Below are 16018 nucleotides of genomic sequence, written 5' to 3'. Positions count from 1 at the left end.
ACTGAACCATCCCTGTATGTTTGGAATAAATACTACTTGGTTAAACTTTGTTATTCTCTTAACATGGTCCTGTGTTCTGTTTCCTAATCTTTTTGTTAAGGGTTGTTCAGTAACATGCATCATGAATTTATCTGAAGTTTTACTGTGCGTATGTGTGAGTGTGTGTGTGCATATATTATCCTTCTTGGCCTTTGCTATCAAGGTCATACTAACTTCAAATTTGGAGATTTGCCCCACTAAGGTGACAAGAGATCAAGTTGATCCCCTTTTAACTAGTCTCCTTCTTCTCTCTGACTAGCAACCAGTCTCCAGATTCTGCAGTCCAATGTGAAATGGCATCACATGGTAAGTGATATTCTGTAAGATGTGATTGTAACTAAAATCTCTTGGGTTAAAAAAATAATAACTTGTTCACTGTGTCTGTTATAGGGATATCATAATTAGAGTTTAAAATACCTGTGCTTGAGGCAAGGAAAAGAGGCAGCTTAGTTGAAAACTGTTTTTAGTTTTTTCTTCCTTGTAGAATCGTGTTCCTGCTCACCCTCATGTACTCCTGGAAATGACCTTCAACATTGATTGAAATAGTGAAAGCTTTGACTCACCATCCCAGTGCCCACCCCCGCCCCATCTCCTAACCAATCTGCATTAACAGCCTCATATCCTTCCTTCCATCATCACTGTGGAAACCCTTCTTACCAATCTGGGTCAGAAGATGAAGGGAGCTATGAGAGAGGGAACCCCTTCCCCACTCCAATTATAGTGAGACTAACACTTACATAGTGTTTATAACATTGTTGGCATGCCCTGAGTGTTTTAAGTAAATAACTCATTTAATCCTTGCAACAGCCTTCCTTGGTAAATACTACTATTATCACCACTTGGCAATTCAAGAAACTGAGGGCAGGAAGTGACCTGCCTGTGGTCATATAGCTACCAAGTGGCAAAGCTAGGTTATGAACTTGTGGAGTTGGGTTCCCAGGTGGCCAGTCTAAGTACCAAGCTATAATGTGTCTCCCCTACAACCAAGAATCTTTCCTGCCTTGGAGATCAAGGAGGACCTTTGAATAAATTATCAAGTTGAAGATTTTAAATAAACAGGATTCAGTATTAATAATATTGTAATGCTTTTCAGATAACCAAAAGAGATGGAAAATTCATTGAATCAGATTTAGATGCCAGTAAGGGAGACCACTTTCTAGGAGTGAATCAAGGGTAGATGGTTGGCAGAGAAGAGAAGGATAGAGCAGTGATAGCACTTACAGGAAAAACAGAACCATGGCACATTTGTCAAAACTCAGAAATTAGTAGTAGTACAATTGTATTCACTAAACTATAGACTTTATTTGGATTTCACCCATTTCTCCTGATCCAGAATCCAAGGCAGGATCCCACACTGCATTCGGCCATCAGGTCTCCTAGCTTCCCCTAATCTATAACTGTTTCACTATCTTTCCCTGATCATGACCTTGACAGTTTTGAAGAATACTGGTTAGATATTTTGTCAAATATCCTCCAGTTTGCATTTATCTGGTGTTTTCCACATGATTACACTGGAAATATATGTTCTGGGGAAAATACCCAGAGGTAAATTGTCTGCACATTCCATCACTGGAATGACGCCCAGGAAACCAGCAACAGTTCTGGGGCTGGGAACTAGGGTAAGGGAGCTGGGGCAAAACTTGGAGATTTTGCCCACTGTTTACCCATCTATACTGTACATGTGCATATATTACTTTTAAAAATCCTTAAATAAATGGGATGTAATGCTTTAAAATTTATTCAAAGGACACTTGTATAGGTAATCTAAGTTTCATCATTTGGTAAAACAATGTATTTGTCCTTAAGCGTACAATCTATCTCTTGCACTTATAAGGGGCTCTTAACTAATCTCTCTCTCTCTCAACCTCAATTTTATGCTAATTTTTCCTTTATCTTCTCTTAGCTTTTATTTATTTTGATATCATTGGATTTTTTTTTTCTTTATCTCTAAGCCACCGACAATCCCCTTTATTTCCTAGTGGGGAGAAGAGACCCTAATTAATAAATTAGTGTAGAGCAAGATGTCTTCCTATGTAAATTTGAAGCTTTTTTTTTTTCTTTTGCTACTAGGGATTACAAAGTGGAGGTTTCCCCTCAGTGAGGGATGACCATGCGAAATTTTGATCCACTAGGATAGACACACTATCAGAGAAATAGAGTAGTCCAAACACGATCATTGCCAACAGGATGAAGAAGAGTTTTACTGAAAATATGAAGTGCACAGAAAATTTAGTAAGCCTGAAGAGTTAATTTGTGATATTTCAATTAGCATAATAGACCCACAGATTTGTCCCTGGAACCGCAATAGAAATTAGGCAGCTGCTGAGCCTGCAGATTTAAGAACATGGTCCTAAGAAGGTTAAAACTACACTGCAAATTTCAGGTTTTAACTTGTTTTTCAGAAGCTGGGTTTATATTTTTTTTTTAGCTCTGGGAAATACCAAGTCCAGAAATCAAATTATATTCAAGAGAATGACATAGACTTGGGTTGAAAATAGTCGAATGTAGAAAAAAAGAGAGAGAAAGGTGGTCAGATGGCTCTTGGGATACAAAACATAAACTTGTTTGATGCAGATGTGAGCCTAAATTGAGTTCCTACTAGGATTCAAGGATGTCAGGACCACTCCCATTGAGGCAGAGCCAACAGAACGAAAGGGCCTGCAAGAAAAGAGAACATCTCAAGTGAGGATTATCCAGGTGGCGATTCAAGAACAAGGGGCTGGTGGAAGAGGGAAGGAGAGGTTCTCGCTGAGCCAGCTGCTGAGTCCTAGGGTGATGGGGCTGCTGTGAGAGAGAAAAGCCAACAAGCAGCTGGAAATGGTGAGAATGAACGAGGTTGCCTGTAGCCCTTGTTATAAAGTCAGACCAACTTTTGCATGACCCCTGTTCTCTGGATAATGGCCATCAGCGGCCATGGGACGCCATCAGCCTTTGACAAATGGCAGCAATCACCGCAGCAGAATCTGTGGCTTCCACAGGGATATGCAATGTCATCACAGCATATCAGCAGTAAAGGAGCCATCACACTTCTGAACCACTATAGATAGCTCAAATATATAAAATGAAATCTCTCTGAATCTAATTAGACAAACCTATCCCATTATTTCTCTTTCTCAAAAATATACCAGCAATTTTTTACTCATTTATACTTCCAGATGAACTTTGGAATATACTTAAATTTCTCCCAGAATTATTTTGGCATTTTAATTAGAATTACACTGAATTTATATATTAATTTATAGAGAAGTCACTTCTTTAAATTATTGTCTTGGCATCTGGCACATGTATTTTTCTTTCCACTTACTTGAATCTTCAGTGAAGTCTTTTTCTTCATGTAGACCTTGTACATTTCTTGATCATTTTTTTAGGGATAGATTATAGGCCTTATTGTTATTGCATGTCGATCTATAACTTGCAAATTTTCTCACTGTGCTCTGCAGACATATCAAAGAAAACTGTCGAAACTAAATATCACAAAAATTTTATCCTATCTTTTCTTCTAAAGTTTTATAGTTTTGTCTCTTACATTTAGATCCGTCATCCATTTTGATTTATTTTTGTGTAGGCATGAGGTAAATACACAAATTTGTGTTTTTAAATATGACTATCCATTGTCCCACTCTTATTTTTAACACATAATCCCATTGCATTGTTGCAAAACAATGTCACCTGCACAATTTCTATCCCTGGGAACCTAAAGAAATTTCCTTGTGCAGTGGTTATATGATACCTGTCTGGTTGTATTTTTTATTCAAATATACAAACACAGAGTCAAGTCTCAATCTAAAAACTCCAGCCACTTATCTCCAAAGAATTATCTTGCATTATGGATTGAACAATGTCTTTCTTATGTTTTCTGCATCCTTTCTCTCTGGGACTTCTATTAGTGAGACACTGGTTTGTAACATTTTAAGACATCCCAAGATCTCACGGCTTTAGATTTTTGGACTCCCCGCTATCCGTTACACATGAAAACATACTGAAGAAATAACTCGGGACAGAACAAAGTTTTTCTCCGTAAGAAAGGACTGAGGTGTGTGTACTAGTGAATTGACACATTAAAATGTTCACTGATGGGGCGCCTGGGTGGCTCAGTGGGTTAAAGGCTCTGCCTTCGGTTCGGGACATGATCCCAGGATCCTGGGATCGAGCCCCACGTCGGGCTCTCTGCTCAGCAGGGAGCTGCTCCCTCCTCTCTCTCTGCCTGTTTCTCTGCCTACTTGTGATCTCTGTCTGTCAAATAAATAAATAAAATCTTTTTAAAAAAATGTTAACTGATGAGACAATTTCTTTTTTTTTTCTTTGCATATTTGTGCCGTTCCTTTTTTAAAATTTATTTTTTCAGTGTTCCAGGATTCATTGTTTATGCACCACACCCAGTGCTCCATGCAATCCATGCCCTCCTTAATACCCATCACCAGGCTCACCCAATCCCCCACCCCCTCCCCTCCAAAGCCCTCAGTTTGTTTCTCAGAGTCCACAGTCTCCCTTGCTTCATCTCCTCTTCCAATTTCCCCCAACTCACTTCTCCTCTCCTTCTCCCAATGTTCTCCATGTTATTCCTTATGCTCCACAAGTAAGTCGAAACCATATGATGATTGACTCTCTCTGCTTGACTTATTTCACTCAGCATAATCTCTTCCAGTCCTGTCCATGTTGATGCAGAAGTTAGGTATTCATCCTTTCTGATGGAGGCATAATATTCCATTCCATATATGGGTTGAGACAATTTCAAAAATGCTCTAGGACTGTTTGAGAAGAGATTAATGCCTTGGGTGTTCATATAATTGAAACGTAGGTTTGTGCTTCATTCCAATTGCTATTTTTAAATGCCTGTCCCTAGCAACAGTAAAAAGAAGTCTGGAAGTTTAAAAGTTGTTAATATTAATTAATGTAAATATTAATATAATCACTGAACCAACACTAACTTTTCAGGTGTCACTGGACTACTTGTTGGAATATCTGTGGCTCTCCATGGGTTAGGTTTGCTAAGTCAGTATTACCACTTCCAACTTGACCAGATAATGTTGACTGATGAGGATAATAACACTTTTTCTGTCCACTGAATATTTATTAAAGAGGAAACTTTCCATACTGAATACAGAAGCAGTTTGGTAAGATGATCTACCTGGAAGTATTAGTATTCACAGATACAATTGGCATAATCAAAGTGGATAAAAAAAGGCATAAGAGATGGCAAATTAAGGTCATTAATAGACTGGGGAAAGCTGACTTGAAATTGTTCCAAAATAAGTACCAGTTCCATACCCTTTCTAAAATGTGGACATAAAGAAAGCGTCTGCAATTACCAGCTGGCTAAATTTTATAGATTATTTGGAGTTAAAATTTTCTGCTTCAGTGAATTTCATAGAAAACTTGTGAATAACATTTATATTATTATGATAACCCTTAACGACCCAACCCAGGAGTCTAACCGCGGTATAAACTAGGAATGTGTTACAGAAAGGAGTCACAAGGAGCCTTCAGAAAATGAGAATAATTAGAGATCCTCCCCCCTCTTGAACAGTTGGAGTTGATGTGAACACGATGGTTTTCATGATCTGTCTTATTCGGTTTCTTTTTTTATATTACATACTAAGAACACTATCTATTAAAGTTCTGATGGTTTAAAGAGATGAGAAGGAATGAAAGCAGTAAATTTTATCAGCAGAATTCGATCAGATATTGAAACAGATATGTGTGAACATGGGGCTCTGTAACAGGCCACTACCAGCAAGTTTTAGAATGCGTGAATGAAACCACATTGAGACTTGGACCTGAAACAACCCTTTGACTAACCAGTACCAAGTAGATACTACTGGGGATTGATATTGGAAACACTAACTGGTTATGATATCTGTGTATACTTGAGCTTAAAAATGAAGTTCCTCTTTTTGCTGGCCCCAGGCAAAGAAAGTGGAAATCCTCCCCATTTTGAAGGTCATGGAAATTTGGGTCTCTCTGTCTATAGAGGCCCTCTGCTTTTACAGTCATGCTGTAACTTTTGAGTTACCTCGGGAGAGTTACCCTAGTGGCCATTAATAAGGCCATTCATCAGAAATGCTCACTGCTTGGGGCGCCTGGGTGGCTCAGTGGGTTAAAGCCTTTGCGTTCAGCTCAGGTCATGATCCCAGGGTCCTGGGATTGAGCCCCGCGTTGGGCTCTCTGCTTGGCAGGGATCCTGCTTCCTCCTCTCTCTCTGCTTGCCTCTCTGCCTACTTGTGATCTCTCTCTGTCAAATAAATAAATAAAATCTTTAAAAAAGGAAAAAAAAAGAAATGCTCACTGCTCCATTTGGGGTAGAAGAACTAAAGAAAGCACAGGAGGCAAAAGTCCACCTGAGAAAAATGATAAAAAGAAAGGTGTAAAGTCTCTAGGCATGCCACGTCAGGGTCTCTTCAATGATTATTAATATTTTTAACCAGAATCCATCAAAAGGCAGGCACTGTACCAAGTACACATGGTTTCGGATGGAAATCAAGTGGCTTTGCCACAATAATACAATCTTGCTTTTTTGAGAGTCCCATGTGTTGACTAGTAACATTTGGCTAGTAGCGCCTTTTTCTTTGTTCATTTGTGTAGATTCATTTATGTCTGAAGATAGTTGAGGAGCCCAGATCCATGTGACACCCAAACTTCATGCATCAGCACAGTGAACCCATGAATCGGGGAATCTGCAGCAACCCTGTCCTGAACTCCTCCCATCCAAGTCTCCCAACGACTTTCATGCTACAAATCTAAAGCTTTGCCTTGTTCAAAGAAGTCTACAAAGCAGCATTGTGATCTTGACCTCCCTTTGATTAAATAATTCCCCATTGTTCTTAGAGATGAGTAGTACATCTTTAGGTTTCACAAAAGGACTTGTCCTGATATGGCCTCTCTGGCCCCATTACTTATGACTCTCCTTACTCTCTTTGCTCTGGCCACATGGCCTTCTTACATGTTCTCTAATGCAATGGTTCTCAGTTCTGGCTTATATTAGAATTACATGTGGAGCTTTAAAAAAAAAAACCCACTATTGCTAGGTCCATACCTTCAGAGATTTTGATTCACTTGCATGGAGTGAGTTCTAGGCATCTGGGTTTTCTCAGCCATGGTTGAGAACCACTTCTCTAATGCGTCAAACCCTTTTTCCACTCAAGTCCTTAGCACATAGTGTTCCGCTGTTCAAAACACTCTTTCCCATTCCTTCCACCCATAACCTCTAGGTTGAAATTAAAACTTTTAAAGGTAAAATTTCCTGGATATCCTTTACTAGGTAGCTTCTCTTAGTAATTCCTATAATTCCTCTTTTAAAACACCACAATTTCTGTTATTTGCTTTAAGTTTGCTTTCCCATAAGAGTAAAGCCAAAACTCTCTGTTTTCCTCCTAGTCCCATTGCTTAATGTACTAAACACTAAAAAGAAAAAAAAATCTGATGGTTAATTGAAAATGTCTGTGTCCTGGGAATTCAGCCTTAGACAGATATTAAAGAGCTATTTAGTCCCCCATCTTTCCATAACAAGATTCTTGGCTGGGAAGGAAGATTTATAAGGATGGCAAAGACTTTCTGATGAGGGAAGTGTGTATTTGGGGTCCCATCTTGAGCCTAGACCATGTCTATCATAAGATCCTAAAATGTCTGGAGAATTGGTCTTGTAGGCCCCTTTCTTCTTCCTGGAAGAAAGCTTCCTAAGAAAAGACAGCTGAGGCACAAAACTAGTTTAAAGAAAATGACCCATGTAGAAAGATTGAGTCAGTTCTATATTGAGCCCAGTAAACTCTCTTTCAAGGATTTCTCTTACCAATCTTCCTAGGAGTGTAAGTCATAAACAAGAGAAAACTAAAAGAACCACAATACTGAGAGCGTACAGTGTGGTTATGCTGGTTCTGGTGGCTTCTGCAGTAGGGGAAAATAATTTAACTGGCTTTGGGAATCAGGGAGGAACTAATCCTGGGTGTAGCCTTCAGATCTCTCAGTATCTGGCCTTGCCACGGTTGGAGGGATGTGAGAACATCAGCAAAACACCTTCAGTAAGGCACCGTCACAGATAGGAAGCCAAAGACATAAAGGCATTAGATATTCACGACCTCAATTCAGATTCTATATCTCCCTGAATTTTGGTATTTTGCTATTGTCAAAGAAGAGAGGATTCTGGTGAGCTAGAGATGAAGGAAAAAGTGCGAATTCACATCATACTGGAGAGGACCATGTCCATGGTTCCCTTTGAGCATTCCTGGGATTGATTGAGAATCACTACAGGGGAGTTCAAATTCCCTCAGAATAATGATTATTATGGTAATACCATTTCCCCCCAGGCTTAGGTGGCATCAGAAACATATAATGTATGTGATTTGAAACATCTGAGGTTTAAGGAACTAGTCAAATTGGCATGACTCCAATTTCTCTGGCCAAGAATGACAACAGATAATGAACAAAAATGTCAATGATATAAGATATATATAAAAAGCAGATGGTCAGTTAAAAGAAGAAAGCCAAAATAATAAATATGGAAGCTTAAGGCGCACCAGCCTGGTCCTAGAACCTAGAATTATGAAATATATTACAAAGTACAGGTTTCCAGGATTGTGACCATTTCATCATTTACTGTGGGTTTCCAATGGAGAGCCATGGTGATTAAGGAGTAATTGAAAATGAGATGAAAGAGAATTTATCCATATAATAGACGTTAAAGCCAGAGTGATAATCATAATTCCCCAGAGGAGGTACTGAAAATTTCTGGGAACACTGTTGAGCATGTTATAGAGCCTGAACAATAAGAAAAAACCTAACTGGGGAAAGCAGGTGAAATTCCCGGACAATTCCTTTAACGTACTAGATTGACATCATTACAGAACCAGTTGATAGATGTTAGACAATCCTTATCACTTGCCGATGTGCGCACTGGCTTCTGGCATTACGTTAACATTGGCAGTACCTATGGTGCAGGCAAAAGCATGTCCACAACCAGGAGGGGACATGCTGTCAATCAGTTATTCAACAAAAATGTGATCCCAAAGTAATATGAGAAGAACGATAACCTGGTGATGGAGTCGTAGTCACAAATTTGGCTCCATGAGAAAAAAAGAAGCTAGCTAATGGATGGGAAGCCAAGGTCCATGTTATTATAGATCAACTAGCTGGCAATTTGTGATGGAGAAGCAAGCTCCAGGATTAAGAGGAAATAGTTCACTTGAAAAGGGCTTCTTGGGGTGCCTTGGTGGCTCAGTGGGTTAAAGTTTCTGCCTTTCAGCTCAGGTCATGATCCTAGGGTCCTGGGACCAAGCCCCGCATCAAGCTCTCTTCTCACCAGGGGGCCTGCTTCCCCCTCTCTCTCTGCCTGCCTCTCTGCCTACTTGTCATCTCTGTCTGCAAATAAATAAATAAAATCTTAAAAAAAAAAAAGTGCCGCTCAATCCTGGCTGTACATCACAATCATGGAAGCCCTGGTTTGGTTTTGTTTTTAGTGGCTGGTCTTGAATACAGACTTATTCATTCTCTAGAGGCATATATAAAAGGTTTTATGAGTTCTCTAAGTAATGATAACATGCAATATGGTAATAAGCAACGTAGCAAAGAATTATTCTCTTAAGATTGAGTAGGGTCATGTTTGCTGTTGTTAGGAATCAATGGTGGATATGGATATAAATATTGTAGAGAATGGGGCACTTGGGTGGCTCAGTCAGTTGAGTGTTCAGCCCAAGTAGTGATCTTGGGGTCATGAGATTGAGCCCTGTGTGGGGCTCTGTACTAAGTAGTGAGTCTGCTTGAGATTCTCTCTCTCTCCCTCTCCCTTTGCCCCTCCCCCTGATCATGCACTCTCTCTCTCAAATAAACAAATAAATCTTCTTTAAAAAAATATTTTAAGAGAAAGCAGAATAACTCTTGCACCACTGTCTGAGCCCAGCCCAGAGAGGGAGGTGTTAGGAAATGTTCTGTGTGCTCTTACCAGGGATGGTCATGACAGTGTACTTGTGTCTACTGGGGACATGCCAGTTTTTAGTTCAGATCCCAAACAGGAAGTTTCTCTTACTGTCCTAGTCAGTTCAGAGGACCGGGTGGCTTAAACAGTGGAAATTTCTCACACATCTAGAAGCTAAGAAGGCCAGATCGGAGCACAGATCAGGCCAAGATTCAGTGTCTGGGCAAGGTTGCTATTCCTGGTTTTCAGATGGTCATCCGTCTTCTCCTTGCATTCTCATGTGGCAGAAAGAGAGAGAAGGCGAGCTCTCTTGCATCTGTCTTATAAGGACATGAGCTCCATCTTGGGGTTCTACTCTCGTCACCTCATCTCAACCTCATTATCTCCCAGAGGCCCATCTCCAAATACCATCACACTGGGGATTAGGGCTTCAACATACAGTTTTGGAGGGAGCACAAACATGCACTCCACAATATGGACTGAATAGACAGGCATGTAGCCCTATCCATGAGAATAGCTCTCGCACCCCACAAAGGACAGGACATAGATCCCAAAGGGCATTCCATGCTGGAGTCAAGGGAGAAGCACTGAACAGACAGAAAAGGGCTTTCGTTAGGGTGATAGGTAATCAGTGGTGGGCAATAACACATGCGTTAGAAGGCATACGTGCCCTTAGAAATAGCATTATTATATGGCAGGACCTAAAAAGGAACTTTGAGTTATTTCAGAAATATAGACTGAGATTTTCCATAAACAGTGCTACTGGGTCTGAGGCAAGGAGGTGACATTGCAACAGAGGCTTGTGTAAACGAGAAGGATGCACGCAAGGGAAGAGAAGCTCTTCTCCTAGGCTTTCTCCAGTGTCTTCAATAAAGAATCGGGACGTCTTAATGGAACCTCACTGATTGTCACTGGTAAGTTTAAAGAGCTGTGCACTGACCTCGACGTGGTTCTCCCTCTATGACTTGAGATGTTCTTCAGTAAGGTCTGACGTAAATTCTCCTGTGGGTATTTTCTATCAAGAGACTCCCCACTGAGTGGATTGCACTTAACAGTGACGGTGGTGGGCAGAGGAGCTCCTGGTAATGAACACGGCTGACAAAATTTTGTCCGGAAGTGTTCATTATAGAAACACAGTGGTTGGCAGTAAAAAGCCGCCATTCTGGCCGAGATGCTATCATGGATTTAAATTAGTTTGTTTTCAACGCTGCAAACTCTTGGACTCGTGTTCCAGCCCAGTCTCTGGGAAGGAGAGAACTCCATGTGATGCCTCGCAGGCCTGCTAACACTGATTCTTTCCTTTTTCCTGATACTTCCAGGAGAATGTAGCTGCCTGCCTATGGGACGCGTACTCAGGCCTGTTAGGTGACCAAGCCATGATCCTTGCTATGAACTCCAGGTACAGTAAGCTCTAACACTCCCCGATTTCACTGACTGAACATCTTCAAATTGCAATAGAGAAAAATCACAGTTGTGAGAAACAGAAAATGGCTCCAAATACCACCATCCCAACTCAACAGCTACTATTTCTTTCTTTCTCACGTTCTTCCTCACTTCTTCAGTACTGTATGGATCAGCAGGTAGCCTAATTATCGTACGCCAATCGGATTTTCTGTAATATTTTTCCTTTTGGCATTGTCTTAAGTTTTTTCCCTAAATGCTCATATTTTCATTTTAATGACAGTATAAGATTCCCCAATTTTGAAATTTTTAAATTATATTTTATTTTGCCAATAGTATAATAATCATCTTTGTACATAAAGGATTGTATTTCCTCTGAAATATTTTTTTGAAATAGCATTCCGAGGGTGAGGTTACCGATTTAGATGACAGGCAACCACAAAAATGGCCTGCTGCTGGGAATCCTAATTGGTGGACAGCGCTAGCTGCTCCCTGACGGTCCACGCAGCCTGGCGGGGCAGTCCACGCCAATGGGTGACTTTGAGTCTAGGAAACCCATCAACCCTGCTAAACCCTTCTTAGAACTTGCTATAGTCTATACAATTTCTAACCCTCCTTCCTTCCTTCTCTCCTTCTCTCTGAAATCTCATGCACCTCTAATCCTGTTTTGGCATCTGTTTCCCAAGATCCCAAACTATTGCAGATGGGATTGAAAACCTACTTAGAGCTTTTAGTAAGGAGTCAGTTTGCTATCCAGAAAAATCCCACTAATAATGTTCCTTCAAAGCCTAGTCACCAAAAGACATAGATTCTTACATACATTTTTTCTACTTTACTAATTTAATAGGCCCAAAATTGTACCTCATTATTATTTTAATTTGTATTCCTTTCAAAAAAAATAAGCAAGACCTAATATTTTCTGTATGTTTATATATTTATGAATTTTCTCATGTGGGAATTTTTTCATGGTCTTTGCACCTTCATGAGGATTTTTGTTTTGGCATATACTTAGTAAGTGTCTCATGACATTTCTATGGGGTTAAAATTTTTTGTTCTTTTTATCTTCTCAGAATTGATTTTAATGTCATTGCTATTTTTTCTTTCACTTTTTTGTATAAAATTTTGTATAAAATTATAAAATTTTGGTTTAAAATTAATTCTATATCACACTTTTCTATTACGTTCACTTTCTCCTAGTTTTCTGTTAGTTGATTTTTGTTACCCTCTAGGCTATAACAGATATTTTTGATGTTATGAATGAATTTAAATTATCTTCACAATTCCATTATGCAAACCAGATGTCAACTAACTTGGCCTGTGGGCTAAATCTGTTTTTGTAGTCTCCTGGTTTTGTACATTCTGAGAGATAAGAATGTTTTTTACATTTTTTTTTTTTTTTGACAGAAAGGGAGTGAGAGTGGGGAGAAGAGGGGAAGATAAAGAGGGAGAGAGAATCCTAAGCAGGCTCCGCACTCAGTGCAGAGCTCTATGGGGCTCTGTCTCATGACCTTGAGATCATGACCTGAACCAAAATCAAGACTGGACGCTTAACAGACTGAGCCACCCAGGCACCTCCCCCCACTTTTTTTCATTTTTAAATAGTTGGGGGAGGATTAAAAGAAGGAGGATATTTCACAACATGCAAATGCTCTGTGAAATTCAAATTCCAAGGTTGGTAAACAAAGTTTTGTTGGAATACAGCCACATTTATGTATTTATTCATGCATTATCTATGACTGCTTTTGCATTATGATGGCAGACCTGAGCAGACAGAGGCCATTTGGCCGGCAAAGCCTTGTATACTTGTCATCTAGACTGTCACAGAAAATGTTTGTCGATCCCAATACAGATAACACTGATTTAAAGTGCTTCATTCCCAAAGGCTTGTTTAAACTCTGAATGCTTTTTTACATTCATCTGTATAAGGGAATACTTACGTGCTTAAGGGTTCCAAGCTGTTCTTGAGGATCTTGATGGCAGTGGTCGATACAGGAATGTAAACCTGCGATCAAATTGTATAGAACTGAATACACACACACACACATGAGCACAAATAAAACTGGGGAGATCTGAACAAGAAGGCTGGGAGGAATCACTATCAATATCCTGGTGGTGACACTCTACTATAATCATTGGAGAAGGTCACCACTGGGGAAAACTGTGGGAAGTATATTAGATGTTTCTCTTTATTATTTCTTACAACATCATGTAAAGCTACAAATATCTCAAAAAATTTTAATTAAAAAAATAAAGGCATTCTAAGAACACATTCTGATCCAACATGAAATATTCTCAATAGATTAGTGCCACATTTGGCCAGGGAGGGGAGACAAGAGTATTTAATACAGGTGTTTTCTATTCCCATATTAGATATTCTCTAGAATTTACATTCTCTCCCATTGTTTAGAATTTTATTGTGATGCCACCACTAAACTGTTTTGACTTAGTGCTGTTTTATAATAGATTTTATTATCTGATTGAACTAGATCTTCCTTACTTTCTTGATCACTTCCAGCATGATAACTTTTGATAATCTCTCCAATTTATTTTTCTAAGAGGAAGGTAAATGTGTTTTATCAACTTCTGATGAAAATGTCCTGAAATTTTAATTGTGCTTTCAGAGTTTGTAAAATAATTTGAGAATAATTGACATTTATAAATGATGTTCCTATTTATAAATCTATCTTTCTAATTATTCAAGTTCTGTTTTGTGCTCTCCCTTAAAAGTTTGAGATATATTTAACATAGATTCTGCACATTACTAGACTGATTTCTTATTTATATTGTATTTTGGCTCCCTCCTTCCCCAATTTTATTGTTTGAACAGCAATTTCTGATATGCTGGGATACATATGGGATTTTGGGGGGGATATATTTATCCTGTGTTTGAGCTCACTGAACTATTTTTATTAGACCATGTCTTATTTGAAAAACAACAAATTCTAACACAATATTTTAAAATAGGAAATTGAACCCTTATGTTGTTCCTGTTTTTAATAAAAACTCATACACAACTTCTCAATTAGCAAAATGTTGGTTTAAATAAAACCTTTCAAGAAATTATTCAAACTATTCATTCTCCTTAAAAAATGATGTTGAAATTTATTAAATACTTTTTCAAGATTGATTAAAGCATGACTTTAAATTTAATCTATTATAGGTATGTGTTAATTGATAGTTTTTATGCTATTGGTCCATCCTTACATTCTGATGATAAATCATAGTTGGTGTTACAATGTTATTTTATTATTTTAAAAATTATTATTCTAAAAATTTAAACTTTATACTCATAAATGAAATTTGTTAGTTTTTTTTATTATTTTAATTCCAGTGTACTTAATATACAGTTTATGGTGTACAATCGTGTGAGTGATTCAGCAGTCCCATATATTATTACTCAGTGCTCAAGAGAAGTGTTCTTTTTGTAAATTTAATTTAATTTTTTTTCATTGTTCCAAAATTCATTGCGCACCACACCCAGTGCTCCATGCAATACGTGCCCTCCTTAATACCCACTGCCAGGCTCACCCCACCCCCCACATCCCTCTCCAAATCCTTGTCATCTATTTTACCCATCCCCCCACTTGCCTCCTTTCCGGGAACTATCTTTAACCAGACTCTGTAGTTAAGAGTCTGTTTTCTCATTTGTCTCTTTTGATTTCCCTTTGTATGTTTGTTTTGTTTCTTAAATTCCACAGATGAGTGAAATCATATGGCATTTGTCTGTTTCTGACTGGCTTATTTTGCCTAGCATTATACTCCCTAGATCAATTTATATTGTCGCAAATGTCAAGATTTCATCCTTTCTACGGCTGAATAATATTCCATTGTATATATACACCATTTCTTCTTTATGCATTCATTTATCAATGGATACTTGGGCTGTTTCCATAATTTGGCTATTGTAAATAATATCGTTATAAACATAGGGGTGCACATATTCCTTTGAATTAGTGTTTTCATATTCTTTGGGTAAATACCCAGTAGCCCAATTCCTGGACCGTAGGGTAGTTCTACTGTTAACTTTCCAAAGGACTCTATACTGTTTTCCACAGTGGCTGCCCCAGTTCGCACTCCACCAACAGTGCGAAAGGGTTCCATTTTCTCCACATCCTTGCCAAAATCAGTTGTTTCTTGTTGACTTCAGCCATTCTGAGAAGTGGGAGGTGATATCTAACTATAGTTTTCATTTGTATTTCCCTGATGATGAGTGACGTTGAGCATCTTCTCATGTGTCTGTTGGCCATCTGGACGTCTTCTTTGGAGAAATGTCTGTTCATCTCTTCTGCCCATTTTTAAATTCACTTTGAGGGGGATGTTAAGTTTCATAAATTCTTCATATATTTTGGATACTAACCCTTTATTGGACATGTCATTTGCAAATATCTTCTCCCATTCCCTTGGTTGTCTTCTAGTTTTGTTGGTTGTTTCCTTTGCTGTGCAGTATTTTATTTTGATGAAGTCCCAGTAGTTTAATTTTGCTTTTGTTTCCCTTGCCTCAGGAGACATATCTAGAAAGATGTTATTATGACGAAAGTCAGAAATTATGATCTGTGTTCTCTTCTAGGATTTTTGTGGTTTCAGGTCTCACATTTAGATTTTTAATCCATCTTGAGTTTATTATTTTCTATTTTGTAAGAAAGAGGTCTGGGTTCATTCTTTTGTATGTAGCTA

The 16018-nt window shown here is 38.6% G+C and overlaps 1 protein-coding gene across 1 annotated transcript in view; it reads left to right on the top strand.

The window, feature by feature from the left end:
• The window catches only part of MROH9 (maestro heat like repeat family member 9), a 93572-nt gene that overhangs the window by 11539 nt on the left and 66015 nt on the right, over positions 1 to 16018 (top strand). The window contains exons 3-4 of the mRNA XM_032863006.1: positions 299 to 345; positions 11263 to 11342. Coding sequence (XP_032718897.1) covers positions 299 to 345; positions 11263 to 11342 — 127 coding nt within the window. The remainder of the gene's footprint in view (positions 1 to 298; positions 346 to 11262; positions 11343 to 16018) is intronic.

This window comes from Lontra canadensis, unplaced genomic scaffold (assembly GCF_010015895.1).
Source record: "Lontra canadensis isolate GAN:19392208 unplaced genomic scaffold, GSC_riverotter_1.0 scaffold24, whole genome shotgun sequence".
Lineage (NCBI taxonomy): Eukaryota > Metazoa > Chordata > Mammalia > Carnivora > Mustelidae > Lontra > Lontra canadensis.
This window is presented reverse-complemented; position numbering and strand designations above follow the sequence as displayed.